Raw genomic sequence first — 21894 nt, 5'->3', positions numbered from 1 at the left:
ACAAACCAAAAAAGCCGTATTGTCTTTACTTGCACTTGCACAAGTGTTCTCTTTTAAAGAAAACACTAAAGGTAAAGTGTGCCATCAAGTTGATTTCGACTCCTAGCGCCGACAGAGCCCTGTGGTTTTATTTGGTAGAATACAGAAGGGGTTTACCATTGAGATGATGGTCTTTCAGCATCTTCCTATATCGCTGCTGCTCCATATAGTACCAGCGGGGATTTGAAGCGGCAACCTTCTGCTTGTTAATCAAGCATTTCCCCCACTGTGCCACTTAAGAAACACTAGTCATTTTATTTTCAGTTCCATATAACTGTTCCAAAAAGATGGAGTTTGGGGAGGCATACAAATTTGATAAATAAAATAAAATAAATGAAGCATGGCAAAAGGGGAGAAATGGTGAACAGTTTTGAGGGTTTAGCTTCTGTTCAAGTCAGGATTTAGATGACCTTTTTAGAATAATAGAATTTACAATCTGGGAGGAACCTTGGAGGTCTTCTAGTCCAATCCCCTTCTCAGTGCAGGAAATGACTATGACTGGCAGATGGCTGCCCAGACTGTTTGAAAACCAGTGAAGGAGAACCCACCATTGCACAAGGCAGAATCTTAGATCTAAGTACGTTTAGTCTGGCCTTTCTTCTCATTCATTTAAATGTGCACTCTATTGGAGAGCCTTCCCTAAGATTTCTAAATAAAAGATAACCCTCAAAATCCCAGAAACAAGTATTTTGTTGACTACAACAATATTTTGTTGAATTCAAATGGACTGGAGAATATTTCAAAGATGGGGAAAAAAATTAAAATGCTTACCAGGTTCTATACAGGCTTCCTGGAAATCTAAACAGCAGTTTCCAAGTTTAACACATTCACTGTCACAGCGGCAGCTTCCAAATGTTCTCTCGTAACAACGACCTTTGCAAGTTTTCACTGAAATATGTAACATTAAAAAGGTCAGTGACTAAACATTAATATTACATTGACTAACATGTCAGTATGATCACTATATCACCTTAAGTGGTGCAGTGTGGAAGTGCATGACTAACAAGCAGAAGGTTGCCGGTTCAAATCCCTGCTGGTACTATATCGGGCAGCTGCAATATAAGAAGATGCTGAAAGGCATCATCTCATACTGTACAGAAGGAGGCAATGGTAAACCCCTCCTGTATTCTACCAAAGAAAAGCACCGGGCTCTGTGGGCGCCAGGAGTCGAAATCGACTTGACGGCACACTTTACCTTTACTTTATGATCACTATCTCATATACATTTCTTCTTGCTCGAACAAAATGGAAATGTCATTGAATTTGTGTAGGGGTGTGGATGTGGAGTGCAACCTGCAAAGCAATGAAGAGGCATGCACTAGGCTTTGCATGGTCCAAATACTAGATTCTGACGAGACACAACACAACAGTGACACTGTCGAAAGAGCCTGTGTTGGTAAATATTACGGCAGAACTCTAAAACTGTCTGTCAGATCCTGCTCCCCAGTCTCCACTGCCCTCTCCTCATCTTCCCTCCGCTTTACCTGTGACCAGCTGGTGGCAAGGGACAGGCTGTGTTGCTTCCTCATTGCATGAGGGAACACCCAAGCACCTGCACTGTTTCTGTGACTTGTGTTTAAAAGAGACTTTCTCTAACTTGCCTCCAGGTCCTTGAGTGGCCTGGGTGTTTCTGAGATTGGTAGTTTTTTCTGAAGCTGGAGCCATGGCACAAGGCAAAGCAGCTCCTTGACTGTTCCCTCCAGAGTGAAGAGGAAGTGACACAGCCTGCCCCCTGCCCCCACCCAGTCACAGGTAATGGAGTGGGGGGAGGAGAGGACAGCTAGAGGAGGCAGGGTCCCACAGAGAAGTCGAAGTTCTGAGTCTGACAGAGTTCACCATATTGTTTTAAGATAACAACCCAACCAGTATGGGCCTAAAACATTATTACAGTTGAAGGTAAAACTTTCTGCTCTGGACTACAGAAGTGGGGATCCCTCTAAATTCTGCTGCCGAAAACAGCCATTTTACATTGCTTTAGTCCAGTGTCTTTCGACAGTGGTTGATATGGAACTTAGTCCCAATAAGATCTCTTTACCTTCACCTATGCCTAAACTCAATTGGTTGCTGCTGCCTCCTTCATGGTTGCTCTTACACTGTTCGGAGTTCTGCATGTGTGATTCCTCTAACAGCACGTTTAACATACCACACAAGTAGCAACTGATCCTGTGACAGGTGTGTCATGCTAAACATGCTGTTAGAGAAACAAGGTAAAAGCCTTTACAGACCATAACCAGTATGGAAGCAACCATGATTGTAGTGGCAACTATACTAGTGTGGGTACTAGTATATGGCTCTAAGGGCCAAACTATACATTAAATCAAGCTTATCACTGTCCCTTGTTTGTCTAATCCCCACCACTCACCCCCTTAAATACCAGCAGGGAGGATCCAGATTTGGACTGCTGCATGCGTGGGAAAACATTTTGCAAAATATCTTAAAAGAATTCACTTCATATTAGAGCTTACTCACATCCAGCTGTTTCAAACACAGATAAACAAAACATAAACACACAATTAATCCAAGATGCATTTTTTACATCAAAAGGTGCTTGACAAAATATTTATACCAGTATTTCTCATTAATTACCATCTCTTGTACAGCTAGGCTTCAATCCAAATATACATCCTAGGATTGTTGTTAGCACAATGACACATAATACCTAGAAAAGAAAGAACAATCCGTCAAAGGACTTATTTATCATTCACACCACTTCTCTAACTCATGCAAACAGAGCATTTAATTACTTTCACTTGAAATGGAAATGGCGTATCAGTCGACATGGTCATTCCAAGAGCCTATTTCACTGGCACATAGTGGAGTAATAGGCTGATTGGATGATAAGAGGGTGAAAACATTTTCCAGAATGGATTCAACCACAGACATTTTAAGTCACAATTCTGCCCATATTAATTATCACAGTTCTCACAGGTTGTCAGCACAGAGTCCATGAAACACAGCACATATGGCAAACAAAAATGTTTTTGGAAGCCTCTAACTTGCAAGGGTGTAAAGGCTAAACAACTAGTCTATTCTACAATATGAAGTTAAAATATCGGCAATGAACAGTATCTTTTCAAATCAAGCCAGAGTGATATACCCAACCTCATAACTCATTCCATACAGTCAGATTCAAATGAAACCAAAACTGCTTGTTTCATTAAATACATGGGCACCATGTAGAATGTCAACTGCACCTTTAATTCACCCCACAATTTATTTAATATCTAGGACAATTTATCCATGACCTGATGTCACAGCATTCTACACTTCCCAGCTCGAGACATAACTGGCTACAGCTTCTTTGGGGACAGTAAGGAAACATATAATGCTATGATGCAACTAATTAAACAAGTGGTTGCTGCTGTGGGCAGCAGTTGACCAGCAGTGTAAGTTGTAGTGCGGGCTTAAGGAGGAAAACAAATAATTGTAAATATTTTAGAGAAGTAAACAATAAACAGCCTGTCTATACATTATAGACAATAAACATTCTGGACTATACATTTACTGCCTGACATCCAGACTAATGTAGAGCTTGTGCAATGAACAAAGTTGCATGAGTGAAAGAAGATTGTGTAGCTGCACAAAGTCACAAAGGATACTTAGAACTGCCCTCTTCTGAAAAAGCTTAGTGTAAAACATATGAGGCATGCCACAGGTAGTGCACTTATTTACGCCAGTGCAAACATGTTTGCAATAGCACAACCCTAGTCTGGAATGCAAGTTCCAGACTTACAGCAACTAGCTAGCACAACACATTTGCATGAGTACTTCATTAGTCTGGATGTCAGTCATTGCTTCTAGTTGGGATGAACCAGGCAGCTGCACTTCTCAGCTCCAATGACTAAAAGGGCTGGCTTGATCTTGGCATTATCCTACAAGTGCAAGCAGAGGCGCTCTTATCCCTGGAGCCGAAGTCCAGAGCCTCCACACACCCGGGTGGCCCCCCAATCCTCTTTAGTCTGTCCTGGGTGATGTGGTTTGTGCCCTCATGAACCTATTAAAAATGATGCTTAACTTGCAACCGGGGGTGGGGGGGTGGGGGGGCTCCAAAGGCATTTAGGTCTAGGCTTCAATATTACCTAAGTGCACCTCTAAGTGCAAGGTGAACGGGGCGGGGAGGAGTATTCTGTTCTGACACTGTCCATTCACTGCTTCTGGTACTGTTGGGAATTGCTAAAGCATTACTACTGGGAAAACAGGAAGATGAAGCCTACAAGCTCAGAAAATTTATAAATCTTTTTCTGTTGAACTACAAACAGAAACATCCTTTCCTAAGAAAACAATAAAAATAGAACATATTACATTGAGACATGATCTAGATTTAGTTATTTAATCATTCTTGAAGAGAAATAAGTTTTTGTCCAATCCATATAACTGAAAAAGTACAAAGATATTGCCCATTCTTTCTTGTTCTTCTTGTTTTAGCTTATGGAAAACAATTGCTGAATTTTACTACAGTCCAGAGAGCCACAAAACTAGTTCAGTGCATCTACTAGGTTTTTAGAGTTGTATTTCTCTAACAACAGTGCCCCCTCTATACAGATGGCTAATTGGTTTCAAAAGTTGTTTGTGGCACATACAGGAAAGCAGTCTGAAGCCCCACTGGGCTCGCCTAAAGCAGTTTCCTAGATGGCCTTAGTCTTTAAAAATCAAATGTTATGCACAATTCACGGCCACCTACCGTAATGTGGCTGAACAGTTGGAGCATTTTGACCAATGAAAGGTTTTCATCATTTTAAGCATGCATGTATGGAAAAGTTCCATGAAACACAGCCCTGTTGCCTAGTGAGGGCTGTGCTCTGTTGCTTTAAGCATTTTTTCTCCAGTCTGGCTTGGATGCTGAACTGTATCCGGCTGTATCCGAAAATTGCCTAAGCAAAGTAAAGTAAGATAAGGGGCTAATCATCTCAAAGCGCCCTATTTTTTCACAAAGAATTGGCCAGACTTCCTGCATCTGTGAATGAGGCAGACACATGGATAAAATACACATAGCTGCCCCTCCATATCTAGTTTTGCCCAGATAGTGTGACACTTCCCTACATCCAAAGGTGGAATTTCCTTTGCAAACCATAAGAACCAGAGTTAGGAGGATCTTAGGCCCACATGATCCTCCTTTGTATGTTGACCCTAGGCTTGTTCACATGACCATATGGGTATGGGTGGAAGGGCAGGATCACTCCTACCTTCTGATTCCCAAATAGAGGTTCTGGTTGTCTGGGTCTGCAAATGCAACACCCACATGATCCAGGCAGCAGAAGTCTTCATAGCAGAAATCAGGAGCCGGGTCGGCTGAGGAGCGAGAAAGTTATCCCATCATGCATTGCACAACCAGTAGACAGGCAACCTCATTACATCACTAGCTCTCCTCTGATTGGCCGCAAAGGGGCAAGAGGCAGGCCCAGCCCTACTGAAGCCATTGCAAGTAAAGGTGCAAAGAGAACAGCAGCATTATGTAGAGTAGCACATTCTCAGAAGCCCACATAGCCTCAGCTCTCTATTGTTGAAATGGATGCTGAGTTCCAGGAACTGCTTGAAACAGTGAGCACACCCACACTACAAAACAAAATAGTAGGAGGGCTCTCGTTTCCTCCTATCTTGGTTTAGTCCAGAATAGAGAGTCAGGGATTCTCTGTTGTGAACACCTGTGGATGCACACAATCATGGATCCCAGAGTATACTGCCTCCTACCCTCATTTTGTTGGTCGTGGGAACAGCCCCAATGTCTTGAGCTTTTCTACATCTGCAGAGTTTTGAGATTTAGAAAGAAGTAGGGTTGACAACTGACAAGAAGAAAATGAGCTTGGCCTATATGGCTTTAAATTAAGGAGGTGATTTTTTCACACAAGCAAAAAGCAGATCAAGCAGATCAAGGTACAGTACCAGAGGCAGATAAAAATATGGCCTTTAGGAGGAGCTAGACTTAGGCCCCCGTCACCATTTCAACATAAAGAGGGGCTCCCTCTCTTCAAAATAGATTTTTTTTGCATGGGCAGTTTCAATATTTAAAAAATTCAAAACTGCAAGAACCGTTTTTATTTTCCCCAGACTAGAGCATACCTAGCCCTGAAAAGTTCTGAACATGGGGGAAACTGTAAAAACAAAAACTCTGTACATAAATAGCTTTTAAGAGCAAGTATCAGTATAGTAATTAACAAAACAAAGCATTTTGAAATAAGTGGTTGAATTCTTAAAGTCAGCTCAAATAAATAATATTCCAGTAGACTTGAAATGATAATGTTGAAATGATTAAAGGTATCATTTTAAAGAAAATCCAGATAGACAGTTAACTAAAAACTGGACTACGCCTAAATAACAGTATGCCACTTCTCTAACTACCATATGTCATACTTCTGAATAGTTACACATTACAAGTGTATATAACTCAACTGAACTAGCAGTCCCCACAATATCATCATGGTCAGTAGAGAGAATGAATCTTTTCCAGTGGTCAGGAAGTCTTACAGAAATGACAGCATGAGCTACAGTGATTCATGTCGTTCTGGAATCCTTGTGCATACCACATACAGGCAGACTCACAGCACCAAAAACCACAGAACATTTCAAAAATATGCTTGTGTTTACTACAAATCGGGCAGGTCTTTTTTTTAAGGGGGGTGCACAGAACCAGGGCACATTACCCAGAACATGGAACAAACTTGAACCATATGACAAGAGCACCCTCTTACTTTCAGCAGAACAAAACAAAGTGAAGGTTCCTTACTGACCTATCTTAATTCCTTACTGACCTTCAAGAGAGCCTATAAAACCCACCTGTTTGGCCTGGCCTTTTAGAGTTTTTAATTAGTTTTAATGCTAACCTGGTTTTCAGGGTTTTAATTGTTCTGATAGTTGAATTGTTTTTTAAAGATTTTTTTAAATTGGTGTTCATATTTATAGTTCTGTTTTAATTGTTATTGGTTTTAATGGTTTCTGTTTTTAATTGTAAACCGCCCTGAGCCATTTCGGAAGGGTGGTATAAAAATCGAATAAATAAATAAATAAATAAATAAATAAGGGGAAAACTGAAAAATTCTGATCACCATCATTTTCTAAGATGTGCTATATATTTAATTAAACAGAATAAGTATCTGTATGCTATGTTGTTCCTACTGGAAACTGCAACAGTTAATTACTAATACTTTATCCTGTAACAATATGCAACAGCTACTTTAAGCTGGGATGCACTTTTTCATTGGCCCAGCTGCTTAGAAGAAGAGGAACAACAAGGTTATGGCTTCTAACATTCAAAAACAAGACAACAGACAAAGCACAAGTACCCTGAGCATTCTGTTTTTCATGCATCTCCATAATATATGAAGAAGAAGCTCCTGGTACAATAACTACTTGCACATCTATCTTTGAGGGGAAAGCAAAAAGTCCAAAGTAGGTATTACAGAGAAGGGGCAATCCATAAACAATGCACACTTCTTGACATCTTTTATAATCCTCTTACCTCCCCTTGCCCCGTTTGTCCCATTTTAACCAATATCCCATCACTTATTTGTCATCACTCCTTTAGTCCACAGAGTTCTCCAAACCTCCATACAAGTGAGAGTAGACACTGCCTCTTGCTCAAGCCTTTTGGGAGGCCTAAAAGAGTTGGGGAGGAAGGTAAAAGTTTGTTCTCGCTTGCAATGGAGCTTAGAGAAGGGAAGAAACAGAATGCTTCTTCCCTTCTCTAAATTGCATGCAGAGCAAATCTGTCAGGGGCTGCTGGAGTCCTCCTCACCAGAGGACTGGGGCAGGAGTGGAGGGAGGCCAGCATTGCCCCAGGTTGTACCACCACTGCAGCCCCCCTAGCCCCATCCCCTGCATTTGAAGTCAGACACAGGGAACATTTAGCCATGCCCCCAAGTCTGACAGGGTGTGGTTTGGCTCCCAAATGGCCCCATTTGGGACTTAAAGCAGCCAGTGCTGCGTTCACGGAGCGGCCAGAATGACTCTTCCTGCCTTTTAAAGGCAGGGAGAGCTGCTCCAGCCATGCTGCGAATGCTGCACTGGCCGATCAAACTCCCAACTTGGCGGCGTGGCCCCATTTTTGAGCTAAATTGGCCAGCGCTGCATTTGCAGCACGGCCAGGAGCAGCTCTCCCTGCCTCACCCTGGGATCTCCCTGCCTCACCCTGTGTAATGACCTGCTGGCTGGCTGCCCAGCCGCTGGGAACCACTCTCTTCAGAGGGGATGGGGGAGCCGCCAGATGCAGTCCGACAGGAACAGAGACAGAGCAGAGTCCAAAAACATTTCCAAAAGTCAGCACCGAGAATTCCACAGACGCCAGGATCGGGGTGAACACAATCGTAGTCAGTCCAAGCAAACAGACTCGGTTCCAAGGTCAAGGTTGCTCACGGTCAGGGCTGGTCATGATGGACATTGTTTCCAGCACAGATCGAGCTCTCTGGCCACTCTAAATAGGCTGTGTGCTGAGAGTCCCGCCCATCACTGCAGCTGGGCCTTGTCAGGGAGATGCAGCCGGGTCAGAGCTGGAACGCCTGCTGCTTCTGGCCAGCCTTTCTGACCTGCGGCGTTCCTCCCTTTGAACCTGTACTCTGGCCAAATGTTGCTGCCAGGGATCTGGGACAGGCACCTCAACTGCGGGCGCCTCAGAGGCTTTATCAGAAGGAGGAAGGGAAGGAGGCAGAGGGGCCTGCAAGCCTGTCAGCTCTGGCTCTGCTAAGTCTCAACCTGCTCCCCCTGCTCTGAGTCTTCATCTGAGGATTCCTCCTCCACCCTGGTATCTGACTTTAAAAGGCAGAGAGAGTTGCTCCGGCTGCACTGAGAATGCAGCACTGGCCAATTTAGCTCAAAACCGTTGTCACGCAGCTCCGTTTGAGAGCTAAATCGTGTCCCCCCAGGTCTGATGTCAGACATGGGGGGCATCTCTGGAGCACGAGGCATGGCCCCTGAGGAGCGGCAACCCAGGTTCTTTGAACCCATCCGCTCAATGGTGGCTCCGCCCCTGGACTGGGGCACTTGTCCCTGGCAAGTTGGTGAGCGGTACTGCCTGCTTGCACTTAGCCCTTTCTCCTCCAATCCATTTTAGCTGAAAGTCACTTTTCTCCTCTCTGTAGCTTTCCTCTCACATGTGAAGGCCTGTCTCTAATCTCCCATGGTTGGGTAAGGTGATTGAAAAAGTGGTGGCTCAACAGCTCTAAGTGGTTTTGGAGGAAATTGATTCTCTAGACCCATTTTAAAGTGGCTTTAAAGCTGGCTATGGGGTTGAGACAGCCTTGGTCAGCCTGATGGATGATCTCTATCAGGGAATCAACAGTGGGATTATGCTGGTTCTTTTGGATCTCTCAGCGGCTTTCGATACCATCTACCATGGTTTCCTTCTAGATCACCTAGGGGAGTTGGAGACAGAAGGCACTGCTTTGCAGTAGTTCCACTCCTATCTGTCAGATAGATTCCAGATGGCAGAGCTTTGTGACAGTTGCTCTTCTAAACAGGAGCTATTATATGGGGTCCCTCATATTCTGTCACCAATACTTTTTAATACCTACATGAAACAACTGGGTGAGGTCATCAGGGGATTTGATGCCAAATATATTTCTCCTTATCATCATCATAGTCATAAGGTAATGGTACTCATTCCCTAAACACCTGCCTTCAGGCAGTAATGGGCTGGATGAGGGATAACAAATTGAAGGATGAGGGATAACAAATTGAAGCTGAATCTAAGCAAGATGGAGGTGCTCATTGTGGGGGGATTTGAGGGATGGGATAGATCTCCCTGTTCTGTCTGGAGTTACACTCTCCCAGAAGGAACAGGTATACAGTTTGGGGGTGCTCTGAGATCCAGGCCTCACCCTGCTATCTCAGGTGGAGCTATGGCTAGGGGCACCTTTTATCACCTTCAGCTGATTCTGCATCCATTCCTTGAAGAGAACAATCTCAAAACCATTACCAAGACCAGCTGCTTACCCTCCAGGTTTGACTACTGCAATGAGTTCTACATGGGGCTGTCTTTGTATGTAGTTCAGAAAACTCAGTTAGTTCAAAATGTGGCAGCCAGACTGGTCTCTGGGGCAACCCAGAGAGACTATATTAAGTCTATACTTAAACAGTTGCACTGGCTGTCAATACATTTCCGGGCAAAACATAAAGTGCTGGTTATTACCTTTAAAGCCCTGAATGGCTTAGTTTCGGGTTACCTTGTTTGTTTGTTTGTATTGTTGCATTTCTATACCGCCTTTCATTAAAAACAACCCCAAGGTGGTTTACAAAAGTTAAAAACATACAATTAAAATGACAATTAAAATATTAAGCTAAAAATATAAAACAAATCTAATTTAAAAACTATAAAATACAAGTATAAAAACTATTAATGAGTAAAAACACATAGAAGCAGCAGTAGAAACAGTCATGTAAAAGCCTGGGTAAAAAGCCAAGATTTAAGAAGCTTTCTAAAAATTGTGATGGAGTCTGAGAAGCGAATGGCCACTGGGAGAGCATTCCAAAGCCTTAGAGAACGCCTTCTGTATTATTCTGGGGAAATGCAATCTTTTGTTGTAGTTCCCACTTGATATCCATTATATGATATCTCCACAGATGAGTACACCATTTTGAGATCTTTCTTTGCATCTACATAAATCTCAGCTTTTCCACCTAAGTTTTATCTCCAATTACCAGCGCAAAGGCGCGTTTTTTAATTATTTGAAAAAACACCACAGACAAACAATGCGAAGATTATATACAAACTATAACAGTTTCCAGAGGAATCCACAAACACAATCCTCAATTCCTGTCAGGCCTTGCTCATGGATACAGTTCATGATTAAGCCATTAGAAAACCTAATCATCATGCAGCGTCCCCACGCAGAGATATTCATGTCATCATCATTCACAGATTTCTCTGAAAGAGCCCTGGCAAACCTCTGGAACCTCAAATTCTAAAACATAGACTTCTTTATAATTACACATAAGACTCACTAAATCTCATATCATGAACACATTGAAGTCGTTCACATGACCTTTGAGAGCACCAGGGAGGGTGGGAGGGGGGAAGGCAGGATAGCACCTACCTCCCCCCCTCCCGGCAATCTGGCATGGTCCCAGGTCACGTGGCTCATGCACCCACACAACCAGCACTATTGCAAACTGCAGCTTTCTGGAGACTGGAAAAATGTGTCCCAGCCTCTAGATATCCCAATATCCACCGTGCGACAAGATAGTGCATTGAGGAATCCTGCCGTGAATCAAGTGCTCTAGGCATCTGGTGCTGTGTCTGCTCTGGCTGCATGCAGCCTGAGCATTCACATGACCCTGTACCTGGGTAAAAGGGTGCACTTGTGCCCTTTTGCACAGGTAAATAGTTGGGTAAAATTCCTGGATTACCTGGGAGGGTAGTGCTGGGATTGGCTTCAATCCTGGTGCTTCACATGAGCAGCCCTACCCAGATAGGGCTGCTCATGTGAACAGCCTCATTCAGTTGCATAATGCTGCCTTATCTGATCCCAACAGCTTTATCTGCATCCTGTTTTAGACTACATATTCATGCCTCTTATTGCTAGAAATGTCACAGGCACTAACTTCAGCATCTGTATTTGATATTTTTAACAGAAGATAAGTATAAATTGGTTCAAGAAACTGCACTGGACCTTTGGCCGTCCTATATCCATTTTATTCCCATCAAATATTCCTGTTTGTTGTTCTCTCCACTGTTATAGAACTGAAACTACTCCACACTAAGATACTGAATGACTACTTTTATAGAGGTCAAAGTCCATTCTTCGCAAAGATTTTGTACCTTATTGTACACACCAAAAAGATAGAAGTAGCACTGTTTTCCAACTCAGTCTATTGGGTTAGAAGCTGACTGGTGGTGAGTTTCCAGTTAGAAAAGTATTTACTTATTTATTTATACATTTAGATCCCACATTCCTTCTGAGGAATCCAGGGTGGTGTACGTGGTTATGTTTATCCTCACAACAACCCTGTGAGATAGATTAGGCTGAGAGGTAAGTGACTGGCCCAGCGTCACCCAGTGAGGTTCATGGCTGAATTATTATTTAACTTGGGTCTCCTCAATCCTAGTCCAACACTTTAACCTTAACCAAATACCCTAACTGCTCAGTCACTCCACAGAAAATAAAGCTACTGAACCTTTAGGTTTAAAACCAAAATAAAGAATTTTCAGGCCAAATAAGCCCACTAGCTTTGGAATTTTCAAAAAATAGGGAACAATTTAAAAAGTTTTCAGAAAGAAGGGGCCGAAATTAGCCTTATAGCCAGAGGATAATATGAAATGTGTTTAAAGCAAACAATTTGAAAAATTCTTAGCAGCAACAAAGTTTCAATAACAGTGTTGACTTCACAGTGCAATTGAGGCAGTTCCTGTCATTGGGTCAGTTTTGCAGTTCTCAATATAATCTTGTTGCATATTTATTTATTTTATTATGTATTAAAACATTTTTATACCGCCCAAAACTTACATCTCTGGGCAGTTGTAAACTTGAACTTGTAAACTTGAATAAAAACAAAGTAAAACATTCATTAAGACAAAAATGGCAGGGGGCGGGGGAGACACACATTACAACAATTTAAAAATTTTAAAATAATATTTTGAAACAGCATTAAAACCATTAAAATAACATTAATTAAAAGCCTGGGTGAAGAAATGTGTTTTTAAAGACTTTTTAAAAGCTGTCAGAGATGGGGAGGCTCTTATTTCACTAGGGAGCGCATTCCAAAGCCTCAGGGCAGCAGCAGAGAAGGCCCGTCCCTAAGTGGCCACCAGACAAGCCGGTGGCTAGTAGTGTGCATGGTTCGGTTCGGGCACAATTATAAAGCCCTCCGGACCGGTTCGGAAGGGCGGGGGAGTGTTTCTTTAAGGGTGGTGGTGGTAGTACTTACCACCACCACCCCGCCGCTCTTCCCCCTCCGGCACTGGTGCTGTTAAAAATCTTCTTGGGGCAGCAGAGTTCCTCCCTGCTGCCCCTGCTCCCATCGTTGTCCTTTAAGCCTGAAACTGAGAACAGCTAGCAGCGCGCATGCGCCCTGCGCGGTGCGCGCACTTGTCTCCGCCGCTGGCGCGCGTGCCACATGCAGCGCACGCGCGCCAGCGGCGGAAACAAGCGCGCGTGAGGTGCAGGGCACATGCGCACCACAAGCTGTTCTCAGTTTCAGGCTTAAAGGACAACGACGGGAGCAGGGGCGGCAGGGAGGAACTCTGCCGCCCCAAGAAGATTTTTAACAGCACCAGCGCCGGAGGGGGAAGAGCGGCGTGGGGGGGGGGGTAAGTACTACCACCCCCCCTTAAAGAAACACTCCCCCCAGTGCCGGACCACACTTCTGTGGTTCCGTGCACATCCCTACCGGTGGCAGCTGCAGACGGACCTCTCCTGATGATCTCAAAGGGCGGTGGGGTTCATGCAGAAGAAGGCGTTCCCTTAAATACCCAGGGCCCAAGCTGTTTAGGGCTTTATAGGTTATAACCAGCACCTTGTATTTTGCCCAGAAACATATTGGCAGCCAGTGTAGCTCCTTCAATACAGGAGTAATATGTTCTCTCCGAGATGACCCAGAGACCAGCCTGGCTGCCGCATTCTGGACCAGCTGTAGTTTCCAGACTACGTACAAGGGCAGCCCCACATAGAGCGCATTACAGTAATCCAGTCTGCAGGTTACCAGCAGATGTACCACTGTTTTGAGGTCATTGATCTCAAGAAACGGACGAAGCTGATAGAAGGCATTTCTGGCCACCGCCTCAACCTGGGACACCAGAGAGAGGCTTGGATCTAGAAGCACCCCTAGACTGTGTACCTGTTCCTTCTGGGGAAGTGTGACCCCATCCAGAACAGGCAGATCAAAATCATCTCTCGAGTTCCGACCCCACACAATGAGTACCTCCGTCTTAGCAGGATTCAGTCTCAGTTTGTTATCCCTCATCCAGCCCATCACCGACTCGAGGCAGGCATTTAGGGAGGTTATGCCCTCTCCCAATGATGCTAACATGGAGAAATAGATTTGGGTGTCATCAGCATACTGGCAGCACCCAGCACCAATTCTCCTGATGATCTCTCCCAGCGGTTCCATGTAGATATTAAACAACATTGGAGACAATATGGAGCCCTGGGGAACACCATACAAAAGTTCAGATTTTGAAGAACAACAGTCTCCAAGGGACACCATCTGGAACCTGCCCGAGAGGTAGGAGCGGAACCACGGCAAAGCAGTGCCTCCAACTCCCAATCCCCTCAGACGCTCCAGAAGGATACTATGGTCGATAGTATCGAAAGCCGCTGAGAGGTCCAGAAGGACCAACAGAGTCACACTTCCTCTGTCAATTGCTAATTGGAGATCATCCATCAGGCCAACCAAAGCAGTCTCCACCCCATAGGCAGCTCGAAAGCCAGTTTGAAATGGGTCAAGATAATCAGTTTCATCCAACACTGTCTGGAGCTGAGAGGCCACCACCCTCTCAATTACCTTGCCCAGACACGGAAGGTTGGAGACAGGCCTGTAGTTGTTCACGTCCGAGGGATCCAGGGTAGGCTTCTTCAGAAGCGGTCTAATAATTGCCTCCTTGAGACAAGGAGGCATCCTACCTTCTCTCAGAGACGCATTTATAATCTCTACCAGGCCTTCTACAACAACCCTCCTGCCAGATAATATAAGCCATGTCGGACAAGAGTCAAAAGAACAGGTGGTAGGCCGCACCATTCCAATCAGCTTGTCCACATCCTCAGGAGTCACAAACTGGAACTGATCCAACCTAATCACACAAGAGGAGTTGCTGGACACCTCCACATCAGACACTGAGGTAATTGTGGAGACGGAGTCTAAGTCGGCCCGAATACGAGATATTTTCCCCACAAAGAATTCATTAAACACATCACAGAGGGTAATCAATGGTTCCAGATTCTGATTAAAGGGAGGAGGGGCACTCACTAGCCCCCTCACAACCCTGAACAACTCCGCCGGACGTGAACTTGCGGATGCAATACGGGCAGAAAAGAATTGCTTCTTTGCCGCATGTATCGCCTGAGCATAGGTCTTCAAATGAGCTCTATGCTGCAATCTGTCAGATTCAAGCCGAGTCTTTCTCCACTTGCGCTCCAGTCGTCTACCTCGCCGCTTCAGCCTCTGTAGTTCTTCCGTATACCAAGGGGCCAATTTTGAAGCAGGTCGGTGAGGATGCTTAGGAGCAATCATGTCTACTGCCCCAGTGAGTTTGCTGTTCCAATTCTCCACCAGGACATCAACAGGATCACCAGCAGAGCCAACACTAAATCCCTCCAAGGCTTCTTGAAATCCTATTGGATCCAATAACCTTCTGGGGCGGATCATCCTAATAGGTCCCTCGCCCCTGTGAAGGTGGGAAGTGATTGTGAGTCCGACCTTAACCAGATGGTGGTCCATCCATGACAATGGGGAAATCACAGGATTTCCCACCCATGGAACACCACCCTGATCAGAGTGAAAGACCAAATCAATGTGAGTCGGCCCCGAGACCACTTGAGATAGGCCCATAGTCGTCGTGGCCACTATGAACTCCTGAGCCGCCCCGGACAAATTGGTCCCAAAGTGAACATTGAAGTCCCCCAGCACCACAAGCCTGGAGGACTCCAACACTAAGTCCGAGACCAAGTCCATCAGCTCGGTTAGGGACTCTGTTGAGCAGCGGGGCGATCGGTACACCAACAGAAATCCCAGTCTATCCCTGGTCCCCAGACTTAAGTACACACATTCGATATGGTCTGACACTCTAACAGTGATCCTGGTGAGGGAAAGGTTACTCTTATAGACCACAGCCACTCCACCTCCCTGCCCGCGGACCCTCACCCGCTCCTCAACAGAGTAGCCTGAAGGAAGAAGCTGGGACCACACTGGGCCCTCTGCCTCCCCCAGCCAGGTCTCTGTAATACATACCAGGTCGGCACCTTCATCCAAAATCAAATCATGGATGGTTACTGATTTGTTCTAGACCGACCTGGCATTACAGAGGAGCAAGGTGAGGTTCCAAGGATGATCAGCACTGCTCCCCAAGGTCAAAGAGCTGGCAGGACAGCAAGAAGGAAAAACAGCTATTAGATTTCCAAGTCCCTTTCCCCTGTAATGGCCCGCTGACCTGCCAATGTTACTTCTTCTGTTCCCCACCACAAACCGGAATGGCCGCCCCACAGTCAGTGGGCACACCCCCTGTCTCCCTATCTCCAGTTAAGCCCAGACACATTTTAAGATTATCTCACCCAGGACAAATTGAAACAGATGCTCCACTATTAAATGCCACCACCACCACCCCCCATATACAAATACCTAGGCCAAGAGACCTGGCCCTCACACTATTAACTAGTGACTGAAGGTTACATGGATGGTAGATCAATCTAGGACATCATGGAAAGCCCATCACAAGATCAGACTGTGTGCCAATCCTACAAGTAGGTTTCTTCCAACGCGTGAGGCGGCTGCTGACAGCCACAGATCAGGTTCTTATGCGGGGCTAGACAAGTGTGCACTACTCACCACAGCACCCCAGTTAGTGACATTCCACAGTTGTGTAACAATCAGTATTCCAGCTTCATGGCTTCTGTGGCTGATGACATCTTCCTCTAACCACTTACTCAGAGCTAAGGTTGGCACATGTGCTGTCTCAGCAGCATCAATATGCTGAAAAGGCCTCTTTGGACTGGGAACAGTCCAAAGAGGCTGGAAAGGATCATTCTTCTGCCCTATCACCAATGGCATGGTGCAGTAAACTTTGGCTACAGGAGAGGCAGGGGACCACCATCACCAAACAGCTATAATGGCATGTGGTGGACAGCATGACAGAGGTTTTGCCATCGAGTCGGTGTCGAGTCCTGGCGACCACAGAGCCATGTGGTTTTCTTGGTAGACTACAGGAGGGGTTTACCATTGCCTTCTCCCGTGCAGTATGAGATGATGCCTTTCAGCACCTTCCTATATCATTGCTGCCCGATATAGGAGTTTCCCATAGTCTTGGAAACACACCAGCGGGGATCGAACCAACAGCCTCCTACTCTATAGGCAGGTTGCTTCCTCGCAGCGCCGTTAGGTGGCATGGAGAGCATGCTAAGGGGTAGTAAATTACAATATACTGCTAACCTTTTAAATATAAATTTAATTTCCAGGTTGGTATTGTTCTCACTAATAGCCATCAGTCACCTTCTTTTTATTTACTCCTGTGATATAACCATGGGAGTCTAAAAATAGGTAATGCCACACCTTCAGTTATACCAGCTGCACTGAAATAGGATGCAGGTTATTTGAATAAGTTACAACCAAAACAAACCCTCTTCTTCAAACAGAATGGCCAGCTAGATAATTAGCAAGGTTTCTTTCTAAAACAAGTTTCTTAGGACACAGCAGACAGACACATTTGAGACACTATGGCATTTATCAGGACATTGGTTTGTCTGGTAGGGTCTTCATCACAAAGGCCACAATCCTGTATAGGATAATATATATGGATAGGACTGCAGATCTGCTAAAGAGATCCAAAATCCACTCTCCAACTCCCGGGAAGATGTGTGTCATGGAAGTATTTTCAGACTGATCAAGGTCCAGATAGCCTTAACACTGCTTCATCAGATGTTCTCTCATCTGGGAAAGTCAGGGCTTTTTAAAATGTGCAAGCAGACACAAAACATGTAGTTTGTTTGTTTTTAAAAAAGTGTAGTTTCAAGAAGAATATTTGTGCAGTTCAAAAATTTACATCATACAAAAGTTGTATTATATTAGATGGTGTTAAAACAGACTAATACTGAAAAAAAGTAAAGACAGTAGTCAAGGCTCCTCTCAAACCCAGATTGTGCTCAAGTATCTATTTCTCCCTCTGCCAAATAAAAGACATTTCATGCAGATTCTACTGTGATTCTCCACAAAATCTTCAGCTAAATATAATGTCTGCAATAGTGCTGTCAAGTTCCTAGTTCTAGGGATTTTCTCCCACTCTATGTAGGCTTCTAAATGTCACAGAATGTGGATCTAAGCAACAAAGTATGTGTGCACAGAGAAGGAAAATGCAGTGCATGCTATGTAGAACTGCATGCTGTGCTTGCGAATTATGCACACATACCAGGTCTGAAATTTCCATATATATATATATATATATATATATTATTTATTTTTATTTTTTTAAAAAGTCCTGAGGAAAGCCCTGACTCCACTTGGGTTGGACCTCTGTCCCCACTCCCAAAAGGAGTAAGCGTGCAGCCAGAAAGAGATTTTAATATACATTCCTTTAAAGTGTCATGCATAGGCTGTATTAGATTAAGAAGAACTACTGTATCAAATTCTGCACAGGCATCACACTATTATTATGTAACTGGCTGGTCATGAATGGTAATGAATGAAAATGGACATAATGCTTGGACCATCCTGCCGAACATATGGGACATGAGCATGCACATTACACACACACCTATCTGTCAGCATGGAGTTGAATGGAGGCAAACAACCCAAAACACCATCACACTGACTGAAGGGGTGGTTCCGTTGATATACCTTCCCAAGAAATTATGCAGCTGCAGGATGATGCACTGGCAGGGGACATGAACATGCACATCCCCATCATGTCATGAGTGGGCGGATCAAATGTATCTGCTCTATAAGAAGTACTAACCATGGAGGGCCAGGATACTGCCTGGCTGAGGTGACATCACCAGTCAACACTTAGTTATTTATATTCCTTCCTCACTTTAGCCCAAGGAAGGGCTACCATGGGCCAGTTTGAATGGCATGTTTCCACTCTTCCCTCCACATCACATGGTAGGCAGAATGTGTGCCTGCTTGTTTCTCCCCCACCCAACATGCTGTCCCAACACTGCATATATGGGGGGGGGGCGGAGTTGCTCCTCAACATGCAAAACAAATATTTTATGTGTTGGGGGACAGTGTGGATGAACTGCCCCACACATTTATGTTGTGATTCGATTAGACATGCGCAGACATGCTCCACCCCAAGGTAATGTGGAGAGGCACACAGAACCTCAGAGTTGCCTCCAGCATTCAGGGGGCCCCTGGCAAACTGTCCTCCATGGGCTCCAAGAGAGACACTCCAACACTACCACCACACACAAACTGTGGGTGCAGAGATGGTCACAGTGGGCCCCTCTGAGGGTCCTGGGCTCCCCATCCATAAAGCAGATGGTCCTGCTTAACCCAGTTCACCTTCAGACCATCCATGAGATTCACCACATCAACACAGTTACACCCAACTGAAGTAGTGCTCTACATGAATTAATTTTGAATAACTTTCACTCATTGTTAGGACCAAAGCACACTCAGCAGCACAACCCCCATGTCACAGATAAGCATGTATTATAGAGTTGTCGGGAAATCCATCTTTTAAGGACTCTGAATGAAATTACCACAGTACAGCTAAAAGGGATGCAAAGAAATAATGAAATCATATTACAGTATATATTTTGACATCTGAATTAATTATTATTTATCACATTTCATCACATTTTTAAAAAAACAGGGAGGATGCAGATGAACTTGGGATGACCAGCAATGGCAGATCTCAATTTTTAGCAAGCCATTGCTGTGTGGCAGGCACCACACACAGAACCAGACTGTGTGCCCACGAACCCTTGCTCTTAATGCCATAAGAGTAAGTGTCAACTGTGTAGTCAGTGTGTGTGTTGGGGGCGGATGCATTCTAGACATGCTCAGAGGCACCTGCTTCTTTATTACTTATTATTTCAGAGGGTTGGACAATGGCTTGCACTGAAAATCATGGCTGACAAACTCCAGCTGAAATCAAGCCCTGTACTGTACAAAGCAGTATTTGTCTGTATTAAACAAGAAAGACTTTCCAAAGGCCAGCAGGGCATTGTAGTTTCCATCCTCAGCTCAAAACCAAAATGCACCAGGAAGCAGGTGCTTTGGCAATGCCTGTGTAGATTTCTGATGCCAAGGACTTGCCTTCTCATGACAGCACCTTGACCAGAGATTCCTGAAGTCTGCAATCCATGCACACTTAACTGGGAGGAAGCTCTAATGGGAGTTTACTCCCAAGTAAAAGTGCATACGATTGCGATGTAAATAATCCGAAGCACGCCAGCCATGATATTCCCCATAGCTAGGTTGCATTTAGAACTTTCTCACTGAGTACCGTGCAGCCTCCTATTTTCTGCTCACAACAGCCCTGCGAGGTAGATCATTCCCCAGAGTCCCCCAATCCTCCGAGTCCAACGGCTCTCTATCCACTACGCCACACGGCTTCTCGCGGGCGCCGCCTCCTTACCAGGGAGAGCACTTTATAGGCGTTGGGGTCCTTGCCTTTGCCTCGGGGCGCCGCTTTGTCCGGCTCCTCCGCCACCTCCATACCCGACAGCATGGGCACTGTGGCGGCAGCCGGCTGCTCGCCGCAGAGGCTTTTCTCCTGACAGTTCCCCGCGGGCGGGCTGCCCTTGGCTTGGCTCTGGTTCACGCTGTCGCTCTCCATTGTGCCTGCGGTGTGACTGGCTCTCCTCCTCCGGCAGCCTCTGCTAATAAGGCAGCCAGGTCCCCTGCCCCGCCCCTGCTTGGCGGGCTTCCCTCAGGCGGCCCAAGATGGGGGAGTGAAGAACTCAACGCCCCGGATCCCCTTGGTTTCCGGTCTGATTCCCCTGAATCTGGGGGAGTTTGGGTGGCGCATTTTTCGCGCGCTCTCCCGATTCCATTTGTATGACTCTTTGGCACGCGCCCTCCCCACGAGATGCGGAGAAACCTCCGTGGGCCCTCTGAGCGAAGGAGATTTATAAGAAGAAGAAAAATTATTCTCAGTGGCTTTAAAAAAAAAAAAGGAATATCTGGAGTCGAATGAGATAGTGTGACTCCAAAATAGATGTTGCAGGAAGAACGGGTTGTTTATACGAGAGTGAATATCGTTTCCTCTGCAATATTTTATTTGTGCAGGGAATTTTTAAAAAATAGCCTTACTATTTACACAGGTTTTCCAGTGTAATCCTTCGGTTCCAAGCAAAGTAAAACAGAAAACGTAAAAACTGAAACATAGAATTGCATACACTTATAAATGAAGTTGTTAAGCTTGCCTGTGATGCTCATCTTCCTGTCCCACATCCAGCAGGAATGTAGTTCACTTTTTGAAGATGTGAAAACTTTCTTCAAGGGTTTTTTTTTAATATTTCAGCAAAGATCCTGTACGCAGTTGCTTGTAAGTAAACTCTGTCCAAGTCTGTAGGACTTAGTTTCAAGGAAACATGAAGTTTTTCCTCATGTGTTGGTGGTCAGGGGAGGGAGATCAGAGCATAAGATCAGGTTGTTCCTTTCTTAACATAGGTAGTACACTGTTCCTTAAATACATATCTAAATAAAACTTCTTAAAATTGGCTTACCAAACAAAAAAGAGTGGTTTTGTTTTTAAATACTGACCTTGAATTTTGTTCCGTTTCTTTCTTTCTTTGGATGTACACCTGTAATAGGAATAATTTCTAGTGCACTTTCACTTTTCTTTTTGGTTATTTCTGTTTACTGATAAATTGTAATAGTAGCAAACTGACTCCCCACCCCCACCCAATTACATTGCTAACAAGCAGTAGCACCTACAGCAAACACCTGCACTTTACTCCTCCCAGGTCTGGAAGTTGTTTGAGTCTTTGTCGTGTATGTAACTGGGTAAAAGGCCAAGTACATTAACGATGCTGCATACACACACACGCGTGCACGCACACACCTACTCCTGTTCAAAACATAAGGCTACTATCCTAAACACACTTACTTTGGAGTATATTGAACACAGTGGGACTTTTGAGAAGACATTCAAAGCTCTCCACTCTGTATGGTCTCTTCTGTTAAATCATGCAGGCCCTATCACCACAAGTCATACATGGTCATTAAATTAGCTTTGTGGGAGGAAGACTAAAATAGGCCAAGAACTCCTGAGCA

The 21894-nt window shown here is 44.7% G+C and overlaps 1 protein-coding gene across 2 annotated transcripts in view; it reads right to left on the bottom strand.

Annotated features, from left to right (window-relative positions):
- ENPP1 (ectonucleotide pyrophosphatase/phosphodiesterase 1) overlaps positions 1 to 20581 on the bottom strand; it is a 68665-nt gene extending 48084 nt beyond the window's left edge. Inside the window, exons 1-3 of one of the 2 annotated variants that reach the window (XM_053287228.1) lie at positions 20252 to 20581; positions 2626 to 2698; positions 811 to 927 (exon numbers count right to left, since the gene is read on the bottom strand). In XM_053287228.1, the coding sequence (XP_053143203.1) occupies positions 811 to 927; positions 2626 to 2698; positions 20252 to 20452 (391 nt within the window). In that variant the 5' untranslated portion in view covers positions 20453 to 20581. Of the gene's footprint in view, positions 1 to 810; positions 928 to 2625; positions 2699 to 4720; positions 4854 to 20251 lie in introns of those variants that run through there. The other variant, XM_053287237.1, reaches the window with a different exon arrangement.
- Between the last annotated feature and the right edge of the window lie 1313 nt (positions 20582 to 21894).

The sequence above is a fragment of the Hemicordylus capensis genome, chromosome 1 (genome assembly GCF_027244095.1).
Source record: "Hemicordylus capensis ecotype Gifberg chromosome 1, rHemCap1.1.pri, whole genome shotgun sequence".
Lineage (NCBI taxonomy): Eukaryota > Metazoa > Chordata > Lepidosauria > Squamata > Cordylidae > Hemicordylus > Hemicordylus capensis.
Note: the sequence above shows the minus strand (reverse complement) of the source record. Positions and strands in the feature narration are given on the sequence as shown.